This window comes from Astatotilapia calliptera, chromosome 6, assembly GCF_964374335.1.
Source record: "Astatotilapia calliptera chromosome 6, fAstCal68.1, whole genome shotgun sequence".
NCBI lineage: Eukaryota > Metazoa > Chordata > Actinopteri > Cichliformes > Cichlidae > Astatotilapia > Astatotilapia calliptera.
In genome coordinates, this window is record NC_137427.1 from 12,316,186 (window position 1) to 12,341,380 (window position 25,195).

Genomic DNA, 25,195 nt, shown 5'->3' on the forward strand with positions numbered 1-25,195 from the left:
TAACACAAATTAAGCTGATATGGTCGCTTTAAAAGCAAACGGGAATTAAACTGAAATGTGAGTAAAGTTTAATTAAAAATAAAAAATAAAAACTACAGTAACTCAGATACAAACCAGACTAAAAGGAAAAAAAAATTACCAGTATAAAGATGAAAGCTATTTTCAGCTGCTCTATATTCAAAAGGGGATTTAGGTACCACCAAATGTTGGATCTGACACTTTTTCACCAAAGTCCCTCCAGACACAGCCCCATCCAAGGCTCAAACCAGGGATCTTTTGCTTGTGAGGGAATTTGTAAACCACTACACTGTGAAGATACCACAACATATAATAATGTGGGTTCATACATACATTAGAAGCATGCACAACTTTTGTTCTTCTGCACTGCAGTGTCAGCTGTCCAGCCTGAAGTAACACAGTAGCTTCTTTCGACAGAACTCGAACAGAGATAAACACAGGATTACAGCTAACCGCTGCATGGAGCACAGACCTAAAGACCCTAGGGCCACACCCCCCAGGCAGCAGTGTTAAGTTTCAGACTGGTGAGAGACTGGTAAAGTGATCTGAGGAATCGGCTTGTGAGCACTCTGCGTAGGAACGTGGGGAGAAACTGTGAAACCAAACTGACCGTCTTGCAGCATGAACCCTGATTTGTAAAAAAAAGCAGACGTATCCTCAGAAGAGATTCCACTGCAATTTACTGAACACATTGCAAAGCTATATTTTTAGGACTGTTTCCTTTCGCTGAATTGTAAGAAACTGTAAGAAACTCGCAAGGGTTTAATTAAACAATTTCAGTCAGCGTTGATTGCCAGTTCAGTTAAAAGATTATTTGAAGTCCTTCCATTCCTGTTCTTTATGTATTTGTGCATTTTAATTGTTGATAATTAAGTTTTAGTGAACACTGAACATTACCAAAGGTCTTCTGTCATTTATTCAAATTATTTTTTTTTAAATAAATAAACCACATTAAGGAGGTCCAGGCTGTGTGTAAAGTGTCTCCTTGTGAGTAGTCAACGACACGGCATAATTCTGCACTTCTGGTTTGCGGACCACGGAAACGGCTACTGTTCAAAGCCTGAGCCAACCTTGAAAGTGATCTTAATGCTGTGGTCAAACTGTCTGGCCTATCAGACACAGGCCTGACTTTTACAGGTCACACATTTGTGACTAAAGCAAGCAGCGACTGAGCCTCTTGTTCTCACTAATATCCCAGGGACATAAACAGCCTATTCCTGGATTTGTTTATTGAGCCCATCCTGAACTGACCTTTATGTGTTCTGGTGGTGGAACTGGCATGTGGCTGTTAATAGAATTATCATAATTGCATCTGAAGTTGTTAATGTCACTGTGCTGGCCAGAAACTATTAAGTTATAATATCTTTTTTTTTTTTTTAATAGCATTATCAAATGTTTTTTTTTTGTTGTCTAAAATATAGTCACATGGCACATGTTGTGTTTGGGCTGTTTGTGTATGCACAGAATATGCACCAAACTGACATGTAAATTTTAAAGGTTACTTTTTACGAAGACTTATATACACTCTAGATTCAAGCAAAGTAAAGTCTTTGTTATTGTTGGGCTTTTCTTGGACAAAATTAAAAATGCTCCGGGTCGAATCGAGACCCCGGTCTGGCTAACACATGGAACTGTCGGTCAGGTTTGTCAACCAGAGACACAGAAAGAAGAGGAGGGGTGCTGGAAAAGTTGCAGTTGCAGCACAATGGTTGCAGAATTAAGACTCTGTGATGTAACAAGTTGAATTTATAACTGCTTTCTGCAGTGATGTCAAAGGAACATGACGGCATGTCACCAGCTAGTCTGATGGTGAATATAGCGCTTCGTATTTGCAAGATGCAATACGCAGGATTCACTCTTCTCCGTCACAGTAAAGAAGGTGCATAAGAGTTGCAGGTATCTGTATTATCAATTACAATATATCTTATGTGGTTTTGATACTAAAGTTTTACGTGTTATAAAACTCTATTTGACGGGTTTATCAAACTCTAAGTATGTGAGAATTACTAAAGGAAGCACTTTAGCTTCCACTTGTCTTCCTTCTCCAGCTTTATACCGGAGAGAGCACGTTCTCACAGCCTTATCAGCCACTCTCTAAGTCCTCATTCCCACAGCCCCAGTTTTACATCAATGCAGCCCAAAGCACCCAAGGGGCACCATGCAGGGGTCCAGAGACAGGCTCCAATGGTCTCCATCCCCAACGACGATCGTGGGAGTGGTCGTCACACTTAAAAAGGGTGAGGATGAAAGACAGAGAGATGATCCATGGAGGAATGGGAGCAGCGTGGAAGATGATTGACCTAATGCTGGACATTACAGAGCATACAATAAAGCCCTGTGGGACACCAGATGATCGACATAAGGGATTTGATTTATAACGACATAGGATTTTATAGCATCTATTTGTTTATACAAAACAAATAGTATAACCTCATCTGTATTGTTCCTGGAGTCTAGTTTCTAGTGTTTTTCCATAACAAAAGAGGGTATTGTGCCTCTGTATTACCCCCTCTCAGGTCAGATTTAAAAAAGGAATTACAAGTGGGTGCTGAGCAGTGCAGGTCACAATACTTGACAGCCTGGAGAGATGTGTGTGTCTGGGCCTAGTAAACTGACATGTCTCTAATGCCAAAAAATAACAAAATGTAATTTTTACTGCTGGATGGCTCCCAAGGATCTATTAATAAATGCGCTAAGGTGGGCTGTATGAAGGAGGGAAATTTACACATTGTTTGTTTGTTAGTGTCTTAGCAGTCTTAGACTCATTTTACACAGTATGCATGATTTTCATATACTGCAGAGATTGACACAGAGTTTTGAAGATATGTTTTTTGTTATCAGCCAAAATTAGATGATAGGATCGATAACAATTCCTACGCCTAGCTTCACATAATTCCGGAAGGAAGGAAAAAAAACTTCTTGCTAAGATTTGTCAAAGGGGAAATTAAAGCTATGAAATGTCATGTGATATCTTTTATATTTACCTTTGAGACGCTGGGTAACTGAATTCCATGGCTGACACCTGTCTTCAGTGTCTGCATTCTGCATTTGGGAAGTCGTGTGCTCATTGTGGGACACACTAAAATTGACACATAAACACAGCTCTCTGTATCCTGGTCATGGTTACAAGTGCTGCAAATAGAATAAAGCTATTTTAAAGTTTGACGATCTAAATAAAGATCAGATAAAGTATTTAAAGTTGCTCAAAGATTGCATTTTTGTTTCATATTTGCAGCCATTTCCGATCAGAAACACCTCCGTCGGTCGAGTCGTCCACATATGCAACCTCCCTGAGGGCAGCTGCACAGAGACTGATGTCATCAACCTGGGAATACCCTTTGGCAAAGTTACCAATTACATTCTCATGCGATCTACACATCAGGTAAAACAAAATGATTATTTATCAGTGAATAGTAACTTGTTGTTCATGTTTATCAGAAACTGTTTAGGTCTCAATTACATGTCTATATAAAAAGAAAACTATACTTTTGGCCATTGCTCATTCAGATCAGTACATTCTTTGTTACATTAGTATAAAAAGGTAACTTCTGTGCTTAAAATGTGCACCATGCAGGACACATGGTTACAGTTTTCTTTATTTTAGCATTTATTGATTGATTGCAGCTGCTTGTCATACATACAGTTGACCGCTGGGGTTTTAATACCTGTGGCAGGGTGTTTAATTATACCCCGAACTTAACTTTAAAATATATGAAGCATCTTGCTATGTTTGCACAGATTTCTTTAGTGGTTACCGCCAGAAAAGTTGCGGATTGGATGATTACCTTTATATGGAGCACATGTGTAAAATTTCAATGATCTTTTTTTTTCTTTTTTATTATCTGCATCTTCTTTTCTGCCACGGCTGTTATATGATACCAAACACTTAGTCATAACTTACTGGCTGTTTAACTACCAGTACTTGACAGCTCACTTAGGCTCCAGGGTTTCGTTTAACAGACCTGCAGCATTCATATCACCCCTATCAAATTTAAAGCATTCACTCTAAAATCACTGTATTAGTTGCAAAGATTAAAGAAAATGTTTCAGTGAATTATTACGTTAATGAAATACGATACTGGAGGATGATGATGTTCAGATTTTCTTCCATCTACTCTGTCATCTGAAACGTATATATGTTTGAGAAGATTAGCCCTGAAAAAAGAACCTCTCGTAACAGGGTTCATGTTTATTGCAACTTTCTAACATTGTATTCCTCCATCAGGCCTTTCTAGAAATGGCATATGTGGAGGCAGCTCATGCCATGGTTCAGTACTACCAACTTACTCCAGCTATGATTAACAACCAAAAACTTCTAATACGAATGTCTAAGAGGTACAAGGAGCTGCAACTCAAGGTAAAACTAAAGAGAAACATTTTCAAAAATCAGTTATACACTCTGTTGGGCATTTACTAAACCCATAAGTCTTTTTAATTTAGAAACCAGGTAAAGATGTTCAATCAATCATCCAGGATATTACCTCACAGCGGGAAAGGGATGAGATGCAACAACATGAACAGTAAGAAAACTCAAATGTTTGTTTTCATGCAGCAGACTTCTTTGAGTTGCTAATGGGGAAAATGCAATCTCAAAAACGTGCATCTTCTCTTCCTAGCTTTGTACCAGAGCGAGCACGTTCTCGCAGCCCTATCAGCCACTCTCTAAGTCCTCATTCCCACAGCCCCAGTTTTACATCATGCAGCTCAGCCCACAGCCCCCAAGGGCCACCATGCAGGGGTCTGGAGAGAGGCTCAAACGGTATGGGCCCCCACCGGGGCTCATGGGAGTGGTCGTCACACTTAAGAAGGGGTGAGGATGAAAGGGAGAGGGATGATCCGTGGAGGAATGGGGGCAGCGTGGATGATGATCGACCTAATGGTGGACGGGCGCCTGACCGTCGAAAGACCTACCAAAAATCCTTAGATCATCTTAGTTTCAGATCTACAGATGAGCGAGGAGGTGGAGGAGAAGGGATGAGGGGCAGAGACTGGCACCCACGAGGAAGCCCTCAAGGCTCATCCTATAATTCGTACAGGAACATCGAAGAGGATTTCTACAAGGAACAAGTGTACAAATCAGACAAGCCGCTCAGACCTCCATACCAGCGACATGACACAAAGCCAAAGAGGAGGGATGGTGATGACTACCACTCTAGGTCCAGGCATTCAGAATTTGAGATGGCTGATCAGACACTTTGCAGAACACCTGAAAATAAGAGGCAGAGTTCACCAGGCAGGGGCAGGAGTAAGAAAACAAGCAGGAGGTACACGGCTGCAGAGAAAAAAGAGAAAGAAAATGCTACTGAAAATACTGTGAGTAACTTCTGTAAATGTACATTGTTTATTTACATCTGCCAAATATTTCTTGTAACTAAAGAGATTGAATTTTTCAGGACCGCGAGTCAAAAGAAAAATCAGTTTCACCTCAGCGAATCAGTAAGACAAAAGAAACTAATGAAGGTGGTAAAGACAGGGACGCTGTAAGTAAACATGATGTTTATGACACCTTATAAGCTCTGGTTCCAGCTGGAAGTAGGGTATTAAAAACAATTTTCTTGACCCGTTTTCTTAGGAGAAGGATCGGGAAAGTTGTGACGACACAGATGAAGAGTGTTGGTATCCTAAGAACATGGAGGAACTGGTCACTGTAGATGAAGTGGGAGGAGAAGATGATTCCATTATTGAGCCAGACCTTTCTGAGCTGGAAGAGTTTGCATCCTGCCCCAAAGACTCAGCAGGGGAGCCATCAGTAGAGGAGTCTATATTGCCGTCTTCCTCATCCTTGGAGGTGCAGCCAACATCTAATGAGAAATCTCCAGAGACTGAAAAGTCTTGTGGGGATGCTGGAGACCAGGCAGCAACAACTGTAACTGAGAAACAAGAGACTGTTACGACTTCAGCCAAACCAGAAGAACAGAAAACGAATCCAGTGACTTCTGAGTTACCAGTTGCTAACCTTAGTGAATTCCCCAGTGAGGAGTTTAAAGCTGCATTGAAGGAGACATGCTTTGAAGGTAGTGAAATAGCCAACAACGGGCCACCAGGAGAGACTATGGAAAATCACATCTGTGTATTAGAGGACAGCAAGACCCCAGAAGTAGGACAGGTCATGGAAGTAGTCAATAATGGAGTGCAACACCAGGATGATGTTCATAAAAAAGGTACTGCTTACAAGAGAACATTAATGTTCATTAAAAAAACAAACAAGTGTAGCTGTTAAGCTTATTTTGTTAAACTTATACAGTTTTGTTAATCATTTGTTGGACAAAAGCATCTAGCTAGTGTGAGACCTGTAAAATTATTCCTCTTTCTGTACCTCATTAGAATAAGTCACCAATATGGTTATAAATGTAATTAGAGCTACGTGATGGGTAACCTGAGAAGATTTTTTCTACAAGTGTTTTATTTAGTTGTCTTAACCCAGATACAAAAAACAAAACAAGAAGTAAGTACGTTTCTTTCTCATAACTCATATGCCTTTCATAGACTTTGAGGCCCGCTCACCATCTCGTGAACAAGATAGAGCTGTCAGTGAACACGGCATTCCTTTGGGTAAGCATAACACAGTTTTGTTACCATGTTACTGTTACTGTTGAACTGATAAAATCACTGAAAGCGAGCGGTTCTCATTCTAAAGTTTTTCCAATAATTCGGAATAAAGTCCACAACCTAAAAAAGTCACCAGTAGAAGACTGGATGTCTGGGTAGATAACCCACTAAGTTACAGCAGTATCAAATGAAAAGTAACACCTTTTTTCTAATCTAGTCTAGACTTCTTACGTGTGACATTCTGATTAAATTAAAAAAAAAAAATCTGCTGCTCAGATAAAACACACAACAGGGTATGGTCAGCTTCAAATGCATTTGCACTACTGGAAATACTTTAGGTTTAGGTGAGGGAGCCTGCACAGAGCACGCAGGAGAAAGGATTTTGTACTATTGAGCTGGCAATTTAAAAATTGTTTACCATCAGATTTCATTGCATTAGAAATTCACAAGCTCACACACACCTCCTCTGCTCCTAACGAGTTTGTTAATAATTAACAACCTCATTCTGATCAACTGCACAATTGTTTGTAAAAGATTTACATTTAATTTAACCTGGTTGTATGTTAGAGGCCAGTTAACACCCGTTGCTGTTAAAAAAATGTATATCCTGATGGTCAGAGAATAAGGTTTGAAACAGAAGTCTCAGCGTGCATCCTCATGCTTTTGTCTGCTCTCAGTTCTGAAAATTCTTTAGTCCATATATTTCAAAGCAGTGTGCTTAAAACCTGCTTATCACAGCTATATTTATTCATTATCGTGAACAAAAGCTGCGGGAGTCTTGAGCCCATAATCTTAGTCCCAAAGATAAAGTATTATCTTTTTCACCATTAGTAAGGGCACTGACAATCTGTTGCATTAGCACTCTAATTGCCTGGAACTGCTTGGCTACTTGCTGACCTATTTCTGTGAGCAGGTTGTGAAATGCACCCCTGAGGGATCAGTATTTATATTATCATTAGAGCTAGAATGACGCAGCCAAAGCACATGGCCAGTTTTCAGCCTGCGGTGCAGAGACTTACTGTACAAAAGCCCTGGAGTGGCACAACAACAACAGAGCTCAGTGCACAGTGCACACACACAAGCATTGTGCAGCTATTTCTGTTGCATGTGTGTCCAGAAAAAAACCGTGTGCATAAACACCAATGGAATACTGATAAGTCTTCTGATTGTTTCCATCTTGTTCGTTTTTTACCAGCCTGAAAGTGAAAATAGGTGTGTGTGGTGGATGTGTTTTCAATTCAGCTTGGCTCCTGTTAGTTTCCAGCTTTTAAATTTAGTTTTTTTTTAGCCTTTTTCTTATTTGTAATAAATGTGGATCATTGTGGGACCCAGTCAGAAACAAATTTACAAAGGTTTCTGAGTCACTGAGTCAATATGTAACAAAGCCTCAAACAACCATTTAGAACATTCTTAATACATTTAGCTTTTAGTTATTTAAGAGCACATTATCATTGCGCTTATGTTTTATATATGTCCAGCAATCATTTTATTCCCGCTAACTAAAAGTGTTGTTGTTGTTTTTTTTAGTTGTTTTGGTTATAAATAATTCTTAAGAGCTTGAAAAGAAGGCGACTGGACTTCTTTTAAAGTCCAGAACTGAAGAAGCCTCATGGATGAGAGGTGAAACATCTTCAAAAAACTTAAAGGAGTCTAGTCACCTTCTCTGCAAGCTCTTAAGATTACAGATGACTGAGAACCTATACAGTTATGTTATACATAATTAATCCTGGTATTAAAAATAGGGCTTTGCCGTGTCTTTGAGTCTGAAATGAATGCAGTGGGCAGACTATAAGAACTCACTGCCAGCAGGGTATGATCGCTTTTATTGTTAGATAATATAATCCCATTCTTTCAATTGAATTTAACCGCACAAAATCAGATTGTGATTTTATTACATTACCCTTTGGAAATCTATCATCGAATGTCCAGTAGAGTTATATTGGACATTAAACAGCTGTTGCCTTGCCAGCTCCATTCAGTCTGCGTGATGTCTGATTGTGCCCATGTGCAAATAGCTCAGATAATTGCCCGATGGAGTCAGAACAAATGATTAGATGTCACGTGTCCTGCTCCATACACTTGATCCAGGTTCTCCCTCGGCTAAATCAAACAAATAGATTCCCCTGACATTGTTCATGACGGAAAACTACTTTAGTTTCTGGGTTTTGTTTATTATAAGACATTTTGCAATGAGAGTGTAAAGTTCCTTAATCCCACTGAATTCATAGTTGTTTACAACTGACATACAGAATATTCAAGCAACTGTTAAGGTCTCCACGTACCCCATCACTCCCAGTGTGCTTTATTCAGTGCTCATTGGTCCAACCATGTTTAATTTTTAACCAAGCCTCTGTTTACCTTCAGCTACAACCCATCTGGTGCCCTTAAATCTGTTACTATAACCTATGCAGACAGGGGGAAATAGAACAAATATTAGAAAGCAGAAAAAAACAAAACACGTCTGGACAAGATACATTTGGATTAAAAGACAATAAATTTTAAAACCTTGTGATGTTTGTTAGAATAAAGAATACTATGTATTTTCTATGGAGAAAAAGAAAAGAAAGGATGATGGAGACTATGAGTTGAAAGAAGTCAGTACAGGAAAAAAACATTTACAATTAAAGTTAGTTCAAAGTTAATTTGGTATCAGGGCACCCGGGGGAGAGAGAAGAAAATGTGTAATCTGAGACCAGCAGCATGATGGTTTCAGTCAGCCGCAAAACCCACGAGCCAGTCCCAGTAGAGTAGTTAATTTACGTTTGATAACTGACCTTCTATAATCGTTTTTTTTTTTATTATCTAGAAAAAATGTATGCAAATTTGTAGAATGACTCAAATTAGTGGGATGAGGCTTGACTGTGGTTCTGGATCAAAATCCTTCTAAAAAAGGTTTCATTATTAAATACCATGCGAGTCTCGTCTTTTGACAAGGATTAAATTGTAATTCTTGTTTTCGCTCTCTCATAGGAGTGGAGTTTGTTGTGCCAAGAACCGGCTTCTACTGTAAACTCTGCGGACTTTTCTACACCAGTGAGGAAACTGCAAAGACCACTCACTGCCGCAGCACCGTCCATTACAGGAACCTACAGGTACAAACTGCGAGACGGCACACACCTCCATTCTTTTATCCAGTCTTTGAGAAATTAATTATATGAACACATCAAGCCTTTATGGCGGGAGATAGTGTATCTGACATAAACCCGTGTGTGCTGGCATTCCCGCATGCCCATATAAAGTCGATCTGTGTGACGCACACTCCTTACTGAGGGATTCATTAGGCCACATCAACTGTGGCCTTAACGAAAGATTACACCAGCTGTTTTCAGCCTAGAGAGTAATCTCTTTGTTCCACAGTCAGCACGTGCATATTATATTAATTTGCCTTGCTTTTGTCACATGAGGATAAAACTTATTTTTCTTTTCTTTTTTTATTAAGTAGGATTCTGTTCTCCAAACAGGATTGCAATGATAAAAATGACTTATCTTTATATTTTAATTCAGCACTAACCCCACTGCAGAGGCTGTGTTACCTATCAATGCATGGAGCAAATGATTCATTCAGACTCCATTGCTCTCAGAAAGATGTTCTTCACAAAATTTAGTTTGGAAGACATAACAGATATTAAATGATCAGATAGCACAAAGACACTTTTGGCAATAAATAACTCTTTTGTCTCTTTTGTTTTCTTTTGTTATTGTTTATTGAGAGAAAATTTGCTAATTCGAGTTCCTGAAATGTGAGGATTTACTTTTCTAATGGGCGTTTGTGGCTTGACAAATCGTTGAACCCATTTTCTAAGTCTTTCTAAGTTTCTAAGTTCATTTCATAACAGCTCAAATTTAAATGACAAAAAAAAGTTTTTAACAAAATCAATGGATCGTAATCGTAAATTGAAATCGAACATAAATATACAGCTTGCTGTCACGTCCTAACGCGCACACATACGCACGAACATAGGCATCGCATGTAAACTTGCGACTGTATTAGGTTTCCCGTTATTGGCCAGTCAGCACCGACCCATCTTACATTTCCCTCGTCCTTTGCAGCACAGCTGAAGCGAGGTCGGGGAGCGTGTTTCCTTCACATTTGATGCATTACATTCCAAGGAGGAAAAAAACAGTTTTAAACAGTTGTGCTGTCTGTCAAAGCTCTGTGTGTTTAGCAGTTTGTTTTGTTTGATTTTGTTTTGATTCTTGTTTTACTCTTCTCATCTCGAGACAGTACAAAATAAATGATTTAAGCCATCGTGCTGACACTTCTCAGAATGAGGCTGGATTTTTATATCAGCATTTAGATTACTTTAATTTTACTGAGTATAATGTGTCTCTTCCTGGGATTATATCGATCAATTGTGAAGTGCTTTCCTGTGAAGGGTGTCTGAAGAAAAACCAAAGCATGGATGGGTTTTAGGGTGCTGAGGGATGTTCTGGAGCAAGACCGACTTATGAGACGGCTAGCACACAACTTGCAGGTATTAAGCAGGTATCTGCTTTGATTTCTTTTTAACAGAAATACCTTTCCCAGCTGGCAGAGGTCAGTCTATCGAGCATGCTGACCGAACCTCCAGCTGCACAGTGACGATACTTCGACCTCTCACCTGCTCCAAAACGAACATCAGAGGAAGGATTTCCTAAACGATCCTAAAGCACGGATAATGCCATACATGGAACATGCGGACAAATACAAGAATGCTGATGTTTATGGGAGAGCAATGTTTGAATGGCGCAGGCAATAGAGGCTTTCAGGTTTGTACATACATGAAGTGAAATGTATAGTAAGGTTTTAAAATTTAACTTCAATTTTATCATTTTTCTTACAGTTTACTTTAATGGTTTGTGTGAAATGAAATTAAGTTATATTGTTGGAATAAAAGTTCATTTACATTTATCTTAAATTATCTAGAAAAAAGTCTTTTACAGTTTGTGTTTTGAATTTTGTCTCGTCATCACTGAAACAACTGGGACAGACTTAGGTCTGCTAAATTACTTGAATATGTTGGGTATTAAGTTTATGATTTTTTTTTTTTGTTACAGAGCCTGAGAGCTATGTGTATTTAAGAAAACTGGACAATAACAACAAAAAAACCCAAAAAGCATTTGTGGCATTTGTTTTTTTCACTTGTGACATCATCAGTGAGGATGTTTTCTTCATCTGCTTGTGTTTTATCTTCTCGTACGTCTTTGTGACGTGAGCTCTCAGGGCCACTGTGTTTTTCCCCCCCTCGGTTTAAAAACTGAGGCAGATTCTCAGGTTTATTGTTCTTGTTAAATAAATTTCACTGTATAAATAATAAAATTAACATTTTTATTTATATCTAAGGCTGTTTTTGTTTTGTTTTTTCCCTTTCCCCCCCACATGCGATTGTGAACTTCAGTATCCGTCAGGGAAAACTATACGTCCTTTAGATTAATAATGTTTCAGTGATACAAAAGATCTTTATTTTCTCTTTTATGTTGAATGTAATTCATAGGACAATCCCAGTCATATTTGCCAAGACATGTAATGCCTTAGATATGAAACTTCAACTGGACCATGTGTTTAACTTAAACATGAACTGTTTCATGTTACGACAATTTGTTACGGAGGGATTATCAAGCTCACACTCTGTTTTTGTATACTGTGAATACTGATCCTGTGACTTCAGCAATATAGTATTATTTTTCTTTGACAGACTTCTTGACTTTTTGATGGAAAACACTTGAATAAACCATGTGAATGTCTCAAATTAGCCATCTTCCTTTCTTGAACAAAAAACAGATTCGATCATTTTGCTTTAGCAGCTTTTTTGTGTGTAATAACCTTGAAAGGCAGCGCTGTGAAAGAGCTCCACCAAGTGTTGAGGCAAAAAAAACCCCCACTACATCCATGTAATTCTGCAATAAATCTACTGCTGTAAACAGAAATGTAAAACCCAGAGAAAGTTTTTAAATGCAGATGCGTGTTTTTTATTTCATCATTATTTGTTTACTGTGATAAATTTGAATCTGCTGGTTACTCACAATATGCAAAAATCCGGATCGCACTACAAAAACTGGAAATGCTGTCAATTGCAAAAATCCTTTTGAGTGACCTTATAATGAAAATGTTGTAATGATAATTTAAGTTTGTTCATACATGAGGTTTTCAGAATTTTAGTTATTCACTTAAAATACCAATTTTAAAAATGGAAGATTGGCCATGTACCCCACTTTTCAACTACATGTATTTTTTTTATAACGTTTAGTGAAATTATCATTACATTAAATTAAGTATAATATTGCCATGGTGGAAAAAAATCTGTTTTTAATATCAATTAAACATCAGTTGTCCCAATGTAACTGGTGTTAACATACAAAACGTTTTTGTTAAAGTAATGCATCATCCCTTTATATCAATAGGTCTGGAACTAGAAACTGGAAGTGAGATATACAGTACGTAATAAATTTATTAGACCACCTGACATGAAAAAAAAACCAACAATAAAAAACATAACACATTTTTTGAAAGCTGTCACAGTCTTGTTTAAAACTAAAAATTATATTGGTATTTATTAGCCATATAAAATGAATTCATGTTTCTACACTCAAATCTGAGCCAGAACAAGTATAACATTCAATCACTTAAACCAATTTTTATGTTCAGAAATGAAAGTAAGGAATTATAAATGTGAATTATAAAGTCTGGTGGCCACATTTTGCAGACTCTCCAATACTGACTGTAACTTGGATAGCCTCCTCCTTTCTGAAGCCTCTGTCAGACAGTCAAGCTCCACACCCACAACGGTACTGGCATTCGGATTAGTGTACTGAATCTGTTATTTTTCCACCACACTCAGTGTAATGCCCTAGCACACAACAGCAAAGAGCATGGTACTGTCCAGCACAAACTCATAAAAAATCCTGAACAGCTGTAGGGGAGACCGGGGATAGTTGTAACATTTTTGACATTTCTGTCTGTAAATTGAAGCTCTTTTAAGGTAGTGGATTCAAAATGTAATGCAAAGTATTTACATGTCTCTGCTATTAAATAATGCAGCTATTTTCTCTGCAGCACAATTACCCATTGCATGGTATGGTCTCAAACACAAAGAGTGAAATGTTACAATTAACCCCATAGTCTGGGTTAGTTGTAACACATCCTGGGGTAAAATGTAACACAATGAAATAAGGGTACTAACAAAACATTAACATGTAATCTTTGTTTATTCAACACATGAATGCACTTACATCCATTTATGTAGCTATGTGTGTGTGTGTGACAGAATGCAGAAATCTAGCTTTTGAACATATTCCAACCCCCCAAAAAAGAAATATTATGGAATTTTCTGCAACTGAATATTTCATTAATTTTGGTTGGTCTTCCTTGAGTTTGGCCTCATTGGCTCAGTGGGCATTATAACTTACAACTCTTGCACCAATTTTGAACATAACAATGAAGCTGAAAAAATGTAGTTGTTCACCAGCATCGCAATTCCATTACTTTTTATCATGGCTTACCTTGGTGTGGTTTGCAAAGTGCTTCAGAAAGATGAGGGAATCTGTTTCTTGCACCCATCCTGACTTATTTCCACTACCAGTACTTCCTACTGGTCCATCTCTGACACAGTGGTCTGCATAATGTGGGAACACAAACAGTGGAGGAATTGTGTTGCCAATGGCATTAACCGCATATACAAATGCGACCAGTGAACCTCTCTCTGCTGATGTCGTTGCCCCAACTTGTTTAATATAAGTTAAAGTAATAGTGTGGTAAGTTGTAACATCTGCATTATTGTTACAACTAACCCAGACTGTTGCTGTTACAACTGACCCAGACTCCTATAGCCATGAACTAGCTAACATTACAGCCAACGGCTAAAACATTAGCACTAAAGACTTACACAGAATATATCCCCATAGACATACAAATAACATAATTTAAGTTTGATGAGTTTAACTGCAAAGCAGATAATGCTATCACAAATTGAAATAAAGTAGAAAAACTTACTTTTTGGCATACAAATTACTTTTTTTCATGTTAAATTGTCTGTGTTTGACAAAATGTGCTGATTTTTCACGTGTGATAGCAGAACTGAATTGGGCATGCACAGGATGAGTCACATCATTTGAAACTTAGCCCTGATTGGAGAAATTGGAAGTGTTACAACTGACCCACGTTACAACTATCCCCGGTCTCCCCTAAAAGCAGCTCAGTCATCTCTGAAAATAGAAACAGAGGCCTTCTGTGTTTTTGATGAAGTCCAGTTTATTGTCATGAACACCAAAGTATTTGTAATCATCTACTTTCTCCACACAGACCCAGTGGATGAAAATAAGGGTCACTGGTGTTCGTGGCTACCTCATCCACAACCACTTTTTAGTGTTTAGTGTTTGCCACATTAAGATGCAGATGGTTTTACTCACTCCTTGTGACCAAGTTGTCCACCACAGCCTTATGCTCTTTTTCATCACTCTCTGTGATACACAGAGAGGTTGATGAGGAAGAAGGGCCATTTAATGGTAGAGAATTTATGCATATTTTGCATTACAAACTGTCAAAAATAAAAATTAAGGAGGTTGGTGGGGAAGGTGCAGTGGATGAATGAATAAAGGAATGCTTTTGATTTGATTGAAGATATGTGGCAGCTATTTTGTTAAAATTGCCCTTGTATGTCATACTTTACACATGCCTACATGCTGGTTTAGCAATTAGTGATGGAATAAGCAAAAGTTTTAGCACTAGCATCTCAATATTCTTCCTCCATTATTGATTTTAGACGATTTTGGTGAAAATAAAAGACATTTATATAAATTTAGACATATACTTTAATCTTTATTTAAAAAAAAATACAAATATAAATGTATAAAGTACCACACAAATAGTTTATATTTTAATAATGTCTTATCCTAGGCTATCGATAATGTAACGTCAATAAGACCATAGCTTTATTATTATTATTTTTGGAAACCTGCATGTTGCAGCTGCCAGTACATGCCATTTTTGCCAATAAATGACTTCTATGTATAGAAAGTGCAGCTCCGCGACATCGCCGACAGAGGGCAGCACTTAATAAAGCACACGGGCCTCACAGAAATTGCGAGAAGGAAATCCGTGTTGCATGCTGATTGGCTCTTTCTTTAAAAAACCTTTCCCCCAGCCAATGAGCAAAGGAAAAACATTGGCCTAAGTGCCAGCGTTACCTGTCAGTAAAACAAAAACAACAGTGTTCGTGTCACAGTTTGGAGCTTGGACACAGCAGACGGTCGGAGATTTTTCTGTTGTTTTTTTTGTTTTTTTTTCCAATGCTGTGATTTATATGACAGCGTATATAAAGATATTAGGATTTTATAGATGTATTTCAAGATGGAGAACGAGCTCGCGACTTTGCAATTTGACATTATGTTTAATTGACGTTCGGGCTTCGAGAAGAAGAGCTAGATAACCGTTAGCGACGCATAAAACGCCTACAAAAGTGCGGATATTGGACGGTGTGGGCGTTTTATTCGTTGATACGCGCACGGAGATAGATTTTTAAAGCAGTTACATCTCCTAGCAGTGAATATTTAAGCTAATGTAGCGTTAGGCATTGTTTATCAACAGTGCGACTTTGAATGAACAGGGGGAGGGGGGAGGGGGGAGGCGTGGTGTTACTGAATCTTGTCTGGGCTTGTTATCGACGCACGTCCACACATAAGGTGACAGTTTCTTGTTCGTTATTGCAGGTATCGCTTGAAATTCTGTTTTTGCGCCGTTCTGTCGCAAAAGCTTCTTTTCTACTGTAAATCATGGCAGCTGACTGCGAGGCCTGGCTGAACGCAAACCCCGTGGGTAAGTGTGAGCATTTAGAGCCATTTAAGTATTGTGCTTCATCAGCTGGATAGGATGTGGGGCAGTGGGGGTTTTTTTTCATGCGGAAGTGGGTGAAAGTATGTTATCTTGCACTGTGTACAGATTCGGTTACTTTTTTTTACTCCCCCTCAGCTGTAGTCTGTGTTTAAGTGCAGATAGAAATTAACTGCATGCATGCATATTGTCAATCAAATCAAACCAAACACTAACTCACCACAATTTTCTCTTGTAAACCAACAGAGATTGGAGACCTGAGTGACTCTTTTGTATCTGGGGAGGAAGACAATGGAGGTTTCATTATCGCTAATAAAAATATTAACAACGAGATCAATGGCAACTGGGTGGCCTCCTCTAGCAACAGCATCCATGAGGCACGTCTGAAGGCCAAGGCCAAGCGGAGGCTGAGGAAGAACTCCTCCAGGGACTCTGGCAGGGGGGACTCGCTCAGCGATAATGGAGATGTGGTTAGGGGAACTTCAGTGGCACCCACAAGTCCCAAGAGCAAGCTGTTAGACAGAAAGTCCCGGCTCGGGAAGGGCAGAGGCCTCCCAAAGAAAGGTAAGAGCATATTATTAAATGAAGAACGTAGCACAGTTGTAACCAAAGCACGGTCGTTATCAAAGGCATGTGAATGTTTATCAAAGAGCCATTTGTATTTCAGATTCCCGGACTTCAAAGGGAAGGTGCTACATCCACACATTCATGTAGTGCTGTCATCCATTCTTGTTGTTGTTGTTGTTGTTGTTGTTTTTATTTTATGGAAGCCATAAACCAATTAACAAGTAAACAAATGGCTCCGACTCACTTGTATCCTTTTTTTCCCCTTGTCATCTGCTCAGCCAAGCCTTTCTGGAAATTTCCAGGCTTCTTTGCAGAATGGTGAATGCCCCCCTTCCCCAAAAATAGCATTGTAACATAATCGTTCGTTGTAACTAGTTTTGTTAATAGGAGGTCTAATTTATTTATTTTTTTTGTTGTGAGAAGGTTAAAATAAAAACAATCCTGGTACCATTTTGTGTATAATGTACCACTAACTGCTTTCGTTGTTGATATTAATGCACAGGATGTGACATGAATAGTCCATCTTTAAGATAACTATTGGATGCACAGGTGCTGTTTAAAGTTACAGTCACAAGGCTTATAGAGCATCTGATTTCCCGTGTTTTTGTTGTCTATCTATTTGGGTGTAAAGCAACATTAACGCTATAGATAATTATGCTATTGAAAATATAATTTTTTCAATCAGCTGGAAATGTTGCATAATGGCTTCTCTGACCTGCCAACGTTTTGCCTCTTGTATAGGTTGTATAGATAATTGTTGATCTATAAGTAGATGAGAGTTTAGCAAAGTGTCAGCATTTTCCAATCCTTCGGCCACCTCTCGCTGCAGATCTTCAGTGATGTCAGCATACAGTTCTCGGTTACAGTATGTGTCCCTGCAGACTGCAGTACAGTTCAGGCACTTGACTCTCCCCATGGGCATGTCTAGTTTCTCCCTGCGCAGAGCCTGCCCTCTTTTGTTTCTCTTTCTTTTTTTTCCTCGATTGCGTAACAGAACTGCCACACTATCAGAGCCTGGCAATTTGAGCTTGTAGCTTTCCTGCATGAAAATTTTATGCATTTAAGGTTTGGAAAAAGTGTAATGTTTAAATGCTAAAGCTTGGCGGTTTTCACAACCAAGGTGGACTCTGCTAAATATAGTGACATGTCGTATGCCACATACTGGGTGGGAGACTAATGGAGGTTTTAAGGGATGTCTCACAAGCTGCTTTGGCATTCAGCTTCTTAAACCGTCTGCAATCTGCCAGTGCTGACCTCAGAACTGGCAGATGTTTGCTGCTTGTGTCTACACAGAAAATGTAGCCTGGGAAGCATGTTGGCAGCAGCTTCAGTTCTCTGCATGTATCTGCATAGGGAGTATTTAGCGAGTAGACCCCCATATACCAACACAGTGATGCATGTAACATACAGGAACTTGACTGGAGTGAAGTGATTTTTGGATTGGTACAAATTATGCAGACAGATTGATTAAATTTAGACTAAATGCTAATGGAAAAAAACAAGAGTATTTTTCCCTTTTTTTATGACTAGAAGCCCATTTCTTAAAGGAAGTTTGTACTCTATGACCAAAGCAAGTCAGGATATTCAGGAAACATGCAGTAAATGAAGTATCAGTAGCTGTTTTAGTTCAAAGTAGAGCACCAAATGCATTTCACATTTTAAGCTTATGACTAAATTCAGTCCTGTTGTCAAACCTGTTTGTACACTTGATAATGAAACAATAAGATTTGCCACTACATGTGGGGCACTAAAGCTTTTAAAAGAGAAAAAGAAAGCACTTTGACAATGTCACGCATCACAATTCATATTGTCACTGCCCTTTGTCTCCAGGTGGGGCTGGAGGAAAAGGTGTATGGGGCAGATCTGGTGAAGTTTATGAACCAGAGGCAGTAGATGAAAGAGACCCCAACTATGATGAAGATCAGGTAATTGTTGTGCTGACATCACCTGGATTATTATTATTATTATTATTATTATTATTAACACAGGCTCTTCTACAAATGTAAAAAAAAAAGGATACATGTTCCACAAACAAGTGTGACTGAAGTGCGATTCTGCTTTGTCAGGAAAACTGTGTGTATGAGACGGTGGTCCCCCCGTTGGATGAAAGGGACTTCGAGAAGACTGTTACCCCCATAGTGCAAGAGTATTTTGAACATGGAGACACAAATGAAGTAGCGGTGAGTGTTACCAAGTTAATGTAGATGCATACTGGCAGTTGAGGTGAGCTACTCTATTACAGAAGCTGAGATCAACACACAATAAAAAAAAAAAAACAAAAACAAAAAACTGATATTAACACAACCATGAATTCTAAGACAAGTTGGTGTCCTTTTCCTTTTCCAGGAGCTGCTTGCAGAGCTGAACCTGGGGCCTATGCGGAGCGTGGTGCCCTCACTGGCTGTAGCACTGGCCCTGGAGGCCAAAGCCAGCCACCGAGAGCTCACCTCCAGGCTGCTGGCTGACCTTTGTGGGCCTGTTTTATCCCACGGCGACATGGAAAAGTCTTTTGACAAACTCCTCAGAGAGTTGCCTGATTTGGTACTAGACACACCTGGGGCTGCTCAGGTGAGTGTTTGGAGACAAATGTGTGTATACTTAGTCCCCAGATAGCAACTTATTCTGTTTGTGTGTTTTCTAGTTACTTGTTTTTTGAGGATATGAGTCCAAACTAGGTCTTTGCAGTTAAACAAAAGAACTTCAGTTATAATTCTGGCTTTCAGCGATAATTGGAGCAAGATAATCGAGATAAAACAAGTGGTAAAGGACATTTAACAAACTGACTTCCTGAAGAATAATTATTTCAAGTCAGTCCCTTTAAAGAAGATAACAGTTTTAACACTCGTCAGCTAGAAGTATGCTTTTTGTTTGAAGTGTTAACATAGCTTGTGGTTGAGCACAGGGGAACAACGCTGTGGGGTTTTTCTTTTCTTTTTTTTTTCTTGTGTGTTGGTGTGCGAGAGAGAGCCGGTGTGTTTTTTAGAGCTCTTTCCCTTTCGGCCTGCACAGACATGAGATCTGTGGCTATTGTCTAACTGTGCTCGCAAAAAGCAAGCTCAGCAAAGGACGCTAAAAGGGTTATTCTGCGTACTTCCCCCCGCACCCCTCCTCTCGCCATCTCATTGGGTCTCGCTGGTCATGTCTGTCCCACTCTCCAAATTCTCAGTGGGTTTAAAGGGACATTATGATAGCGCCCTGCCCCCACTTCCTTCCCTTCGCGCTTTCGCTCTCTCAGTTTCACACACAAGCCCGCACACGCCCCCTTACTCCTCATTTGCCTGTCGGTCTAGACACAGCAGTGGGTCAGCTGAGATGTAGCTGCCTCTTGTCTGTACAGGAACAATGAGCAACAGTGAGCCCAGGCTTTGTGGAGGCCAGAAGAGCAAAGGCAGCTCTTTCATTTTCCTCATACACGTGCTCACACTACTGTAAACAAAGAGACACGTGCAAGTGAAGCAACAGTCAGTCATCTGTCCAGTCAGTGTTTTTGTGGGGCCTCCAAACTGAAGCTTGTAAACTACGAATAATCTTATTGTTGCAGGCTGTGGAAAGCCGACTTTATTTATGCCGAAAATAAATGACCAGCCAATCATATCTCCTGATTTAGTGGGTTAGCAGCTCTAAGAAACAGGAACATGGTGCAAGAGTGTTTAAAATTATTTGCTTTTTTCCCATCTTTGTATCTCTCTTTTAGTTGGTGGGTCAATTCATTGCACGAGCTGTAAGTGACCAAATATTATCAAAGACCTACATCGAAGGCTACAAAGGAAAAGTTGACTGTGAATATGCAAGGTATGTCATTCTTGGACTCCACCACAATAGCTTAGCATGATGAAACAAGGAGTTTTATTCTTCTCCCTTTAAATAATCTCTTCTAATTTGCTAGCCTTAGCAAACAGAAGGTTTGTGGCAGTAGGTGGGGAGCTGTTGGCCTGGTATTACCACATTAGGAACATTTCTCTGCCGTCAGAAACAGAGCAATTAATCTGGCGAGTCTGAAGCTTTTGGCTCACAGGGATTACTTGTTCATACACTGACCTCATTATTTTAAACGTTGACCATGTTAAATATGAGCACCTAACTATAAATAATAATGAGCGTAATAATTTCTGTTGAAAGGATCAGGGTACATGTTAAGTTTGTATTTTAGCTATACCATATGTAATTCAATACGAAAAACTATACAAAATCTGTATTTCAGATTTTGGGTTAGATCAAAGTTTGCTAAATAAATAGGCAGTAAATATTTTACAAAAATTTTCTTTGGGTTTTACTCTGGAGCTCGAATAAAATGATAGCAAAAATGTTTTTTTTTTTTTTTTTCTGTCTCAGAAAATAAATTTGTATAAATCTCTTGAAACTCATAATATTTGCCAGCTGTAGCCTATGTGGGGTAATAGTTAGGATGGACGGTTGAAAATTTAGTTTTTTATTATTGTTTTTTTAAATGGCACAAAGATGTCCAAATCATTAACTTTGTTTTTAAAAAGTTCATGGAGTCAAAAAGGAATAAGTTTGTTTTGTGTTTTTTCACAGAAATTAAAAATGTCTTCATATATAGCCAGATCTTTTAGCAATAAACTGATTTCAAACCCACAATAGGTTGCTTTTATTATATTGCTTTAATGGTTAGTTACATGTTTGTCTGCACCATTTGCATTTTGAGAGATCAGGGTAATTATAGCTGTTGGAATAATGCAATAAGTCAATGTGATTCATGAGAAAAGAGGATTTAGTTTAGCCTTGTGATCAGCTGTTCTTGTTGTCCTCTAATTGGAGAGCAGCAGGTTAACACGAACAGTATTGTTTAAAACGTTTTTGCCAGTGATGTGAGGATGCTTTCAAAAATATTGCCATTTATATTGTTTATCTAGAAACTGAATAGAAGTGTGCATTTATAAAAAAGGACAACAAAACAATATCTAATAAAAATAAAATGTTGGGATCATGATTTGCTTTTGAAACTGCACCAGTTCTCACAGTGTACAAGGTGTTTGGGGCAGGTTGGTTGAATGAAGACTGCCTCAGTGCCCATGTTTTTATGTAATCCCAGACTGACTCTTGTTTTTTGTGATCAGGGCTCTGTTAGGACCAGACCATCTGTTGCAGGACTCTTCTTCTTTTTTTTTTTTTCTTTTTTTTTTCCTTCTTCTTGTTAAGAGTTTGTACTACATGTTGCCTGTCTAATTTGTATCTAAGAATGCAAATGTCCAATTTTCCTTGCTAGCTTGCTATTTGGAGAAATGTAGATTGAGGGTAGAGGATTTAAAGTTCCCAGTGAGGAAGTGTGCATCATGTGTGTTGCCTCCAGCACGCTCTACTCAGGCACCACCTCTTTTAAACATTACAAGCAACTCTCCAAAACAAGGAGAGAGAGTTTAGGTTAAAGTTTTATAAACCTTGTGTGTATCGCTTTCTTCTCAGGGCGGCTCTGGACCGAGCAGCTGTGCTACTGAAGATGAGTATGGGTGGGCTTCGCATAGATAGCCAATGGGGGACAGGTGGAGGCCAGCAACCAGTCATACAGCTCATCAAAGAGGTAGGTTATATGAAGCAGAATCAAGTACACTCTGAAATGAAAGCAGTTTTTCTGAATTGTAATTGGTTCTTATTATAAAGCTCGAATAAAATTGAAGCAGCACTGTACAGTCTTCATCATGTATTTGGGGGGGTTGTAGAACTTCTTCCTAAAATGCAAACCGTGCCATGTTGATGAACCGGTCCTGCCTGGTCTCGTTGTTGTTTTCAAAATAGCAGTCATATGTGGGAGAAACGTTAAGAGGTCTGAAAGCGAGGAATTGGTGAAGTAAAAGTATCCCAAAAAAACTTTTCACAACTTTTGAGCAGTTGTGTGTAAAATCGTGGCTCAAGAGTTGGGAGTTCGCCTTGTAATCGGAAGGTTGCCGGTTTGAGCCCCGGCTCAGACAGTCTCGGTCGTTGTGTCCTTGGGGCAAGACACTTCACCTGTTGCCTACTGGTGGTCGTCAGAGGGCCCGGTGGCGCCAGTGTCCGGCAGCCTCGCCTCTGTCAGTGCGCCCCAGGGTGGCTGTGGCTACAATGTAGCTTGCCATCACCAGTGTGTGAATGGGTGGATGACTGGATATGTAAAGCGCTTTGGGGTCCTTAGGGACTAGTAAAGCGCTATACAAATACAGGCCATTTACCATAAAATATGTCTGTTTTCATCACTTTCAAGTGAAATTGGAAAGCAGATGGCAGCAGACTTGCGTTTTGTTTTTCTTTGTGTAGCTCTTTGTTACTGTATGGATATTGCCATAACAAAAATTCTCATTTGTATTCTGTCATGCCAGATGAACCTTCTTCTGAAGGAGTACATCCTATCTGGTGACAGCAAGGAGGCTGAGCGATGCCTCAGAGATCTTGAGGTTCCCCATTTCCATCACGAGTTTGCCTATGAGGTAAATTCATGGCTACATTTGATGTAGCAGCAGACACATTAAATGCAGTCTAAATGTAAAATGTTATAAAACTACTGAAACATTTTATCTGTTTTGAGGGGATTTCTTTAGCTTTACACCCTTAATGTTGCATTGTGTGGTCTTCAGTTAAATTAAACACAGGATTGTGAATGTTTCTCGCAGGCGATAGTGATGGTGTTGGAGTCTAATGGAGAGAAAACTTTCAAAATGGTTCTGCAGCTACTCAAGTCACTCTCTGTGTCCTCCGTGATTACTGTGGACCAAATGAGAAGGGTATGGTGCCACCTGGTGTGTGAATGATGCACTGCTTTTTTTTTTTTTTTTTTTTTTTTTTTTGTAGGCCTGTAAAATGGTTGTCTTTTTATTGTAGGGCTACCAAAGAGTTTACATGGACATCGCTGAGATCAACATTGATGTCCCTCGTGCATACTTTATCTTGGAGCAGTTTGTTGACAAGAGCTTCAGCATGGGAATCATTGATGTAAAGTTGAGGGATCTCTGTCCCTGTCGGTAAGCACGCTGGTTTTCACACACATCTGACACTCATCTCCAGAGATGTGCTTCTGTTTTTGTTAATCATGTTGTTGCTCTCATCTTCTCTCAGGGGCCGTAAGAGGTATGTCAGCGAGGGAGACGGTGGTGTTGTCAAACTTGAAAGCTACTGAGAAGACTTTGTGTGCCATATTACCCCAAAAAACATAAAGCTACTTTTTTACTTGCATATTTTTCAAAGTACCTGAAAAATGGTTTTTCTCCTTTCTAATGGTCAAAAGAAGGTACATTTCCAAAATTGAGGTAAGGGTAATTTAAACAAAAATGCACTTGTGATTGAAACTAAAGTAGATCACTCTCTCCAAGGTGTTTCAATATAAACATTTACATAAGCTAGCTCTTAAAGTGCCACACCTCTCCGTGTCAGTCATTCCACATTGTTTTGTACAGTATTTTCTTGTTTTCACTGCCACTCCTTTTGTGTTTTCTAGAAAGCAGTGTTTGTATTGACATGACTGGTTTGTGTCAAGAGCTTTATAAAAATGTATTAAAAATAAAATAAAAGGGAGTTTGTTGGTTCAATGCAATACTGGCTTCCAAACTAGCTACTGTTTCTATGCTGTGCTAGGTTTTCAGTCTTTAATCACACATCCGTGGCACGAGTTCTGTGCAAAAACGAATACCAATCAGGTAACTTCACAAAGTGGTGTGTTAAGAGTGTTTATTTTTATATTTGGGGAATAAGGAGTGTGAGAGACACCCTGACGTTCCTTGATTGTTGATTAAATCACTATGAAATCATTTCATCTGTTTTTGTCTGTTTAACACACAGTACTAACTGCATACTGCAACTTAAATAAGCAGTTATCTGAAATATAAAATAATAATAATAATAATAATAATGATAATATAACACTTTAAAGTAGTACCTAAGTAGCTCACTACCCCTACTGGCAAGTAACAGATATAATCTTTGCTAATTCCATGCTATAGATCATTCAACAATAACCACAGAACAGCAAGACTTTCAAAAGGGACAAAGAGGGATTAAACACTTTTTTTTTTTTTAACTCTGTAACGCCAGATTCCCTCCAAGTCCATACAAATACATTCCAGTGCTTGGAATCAGTGTGTTTGCTTGATCCATCTGAAGGACTTTTGCCAGTTTAGGCATTTGTTTTTTTCCAATCCTTCACTGGGTATCTACTGTAGTTGCTCCTTCATTGCCAGTTCCTGTTGTTTAACAGCCTCTTGAGCCTCCATTTGCATTTTCTCCAGTTTCTCAAGGGTGACTGATTTGAGTGGGAGCAGCTTTGGCTTACAC

The 25,195-nt window shown here is 39.0% G+C and overlaps 2 protein-coding genes across 5 annotated transcripts in view; both read left to right on the forward strand.

Moving 5' to 3' along the window:
- Positions 1-12,296, forward strand: part of rbm20 (RNA binding motif protein 20) — a 47,371-nt gene extending 35,075 nt beyond the window's left edge. For 2 of the 3 annotated variants that reach the window (XM_026170336.2, XM_080302780.1), the window contains exons 6-14: positions 3,254-3,400; positions 4,244-4,375; positions 4,459-4,538; positions 4,635-5,331; positions 5,412-5,498; positions 5,591-6,179; positions 6,505-6,570; positions 9,538-9,659; positions 11,081-12,296. In XM_026170336.2, the coding sequence (XP_026026121.2) occupies positions 3,254-3,400; positions 4,244-4,375; positions 4,459-4,538; positions 4,635-5,331; positions 5,412-5,498; positions 5,591-6,179; positions 6,505-6,570; positions 9,538-9,659; positions 11,081-11,149 (1,989 nt within the window). In that variant the 3' untranslated portion in view covers positions 11,150-12,296. The remainder of the gene's footprint in view (positions 1-3,253; positions 3,401-4,243; positions 4,376-4,458; positions 4,539-4,634; positions 5,332-5,411; positions 5,499-5,590; positions 6,180-6,504; positions 6,571-9,537; positions 9,660-11,080) is intronic. The other variant, XR_013909626.1, reaches the window with a different exon arrangement.
- Positions 12,297-15,655: 3,359 nt separating this feature from the next.
- pdcd4b (programmed cell death 4b) lies at positions 15,656-24,672 on the forward strand. 2 transcript variants are annotated; one of them, XM_026170337.2, is made up of 12 exons: positions 15,656-15,791; positions 16,252-16,357; positions 16,619-16,936; positions 18,770-18,864; positions 19,006-19,119; positions 19,286-19,507; positions 20,634-20,731; positions 22,364-22,478; positions 23,251-23,358; positions 23,542-23,667; positions 23,750-23,889; positions 23,984-24,672. In XM_026170337.2, the coding sequence occupies exons 2-12, from the start codon at positions 16,315-16,317 to the stop codon at positions 24,042-24,044; spliced, it is 1,440 nt and encodes a 479-aa protein (XP_026026122.1). In that variant the 5' UTR covers positions 15,656-15,791; positions 16,252-16,314; the 3' UTR covers positions 24,045-24,672. The 2 variants fall into 2 exon arrangements, with proteins under 2 accessions (XP_026026122.1, XP_026026123.1); XM_026170338.2 differs by having other exon boundaries at positions 23,542-23,652.
- Positions 24,673-25,195: the final 523 nt, after the last annotated feature.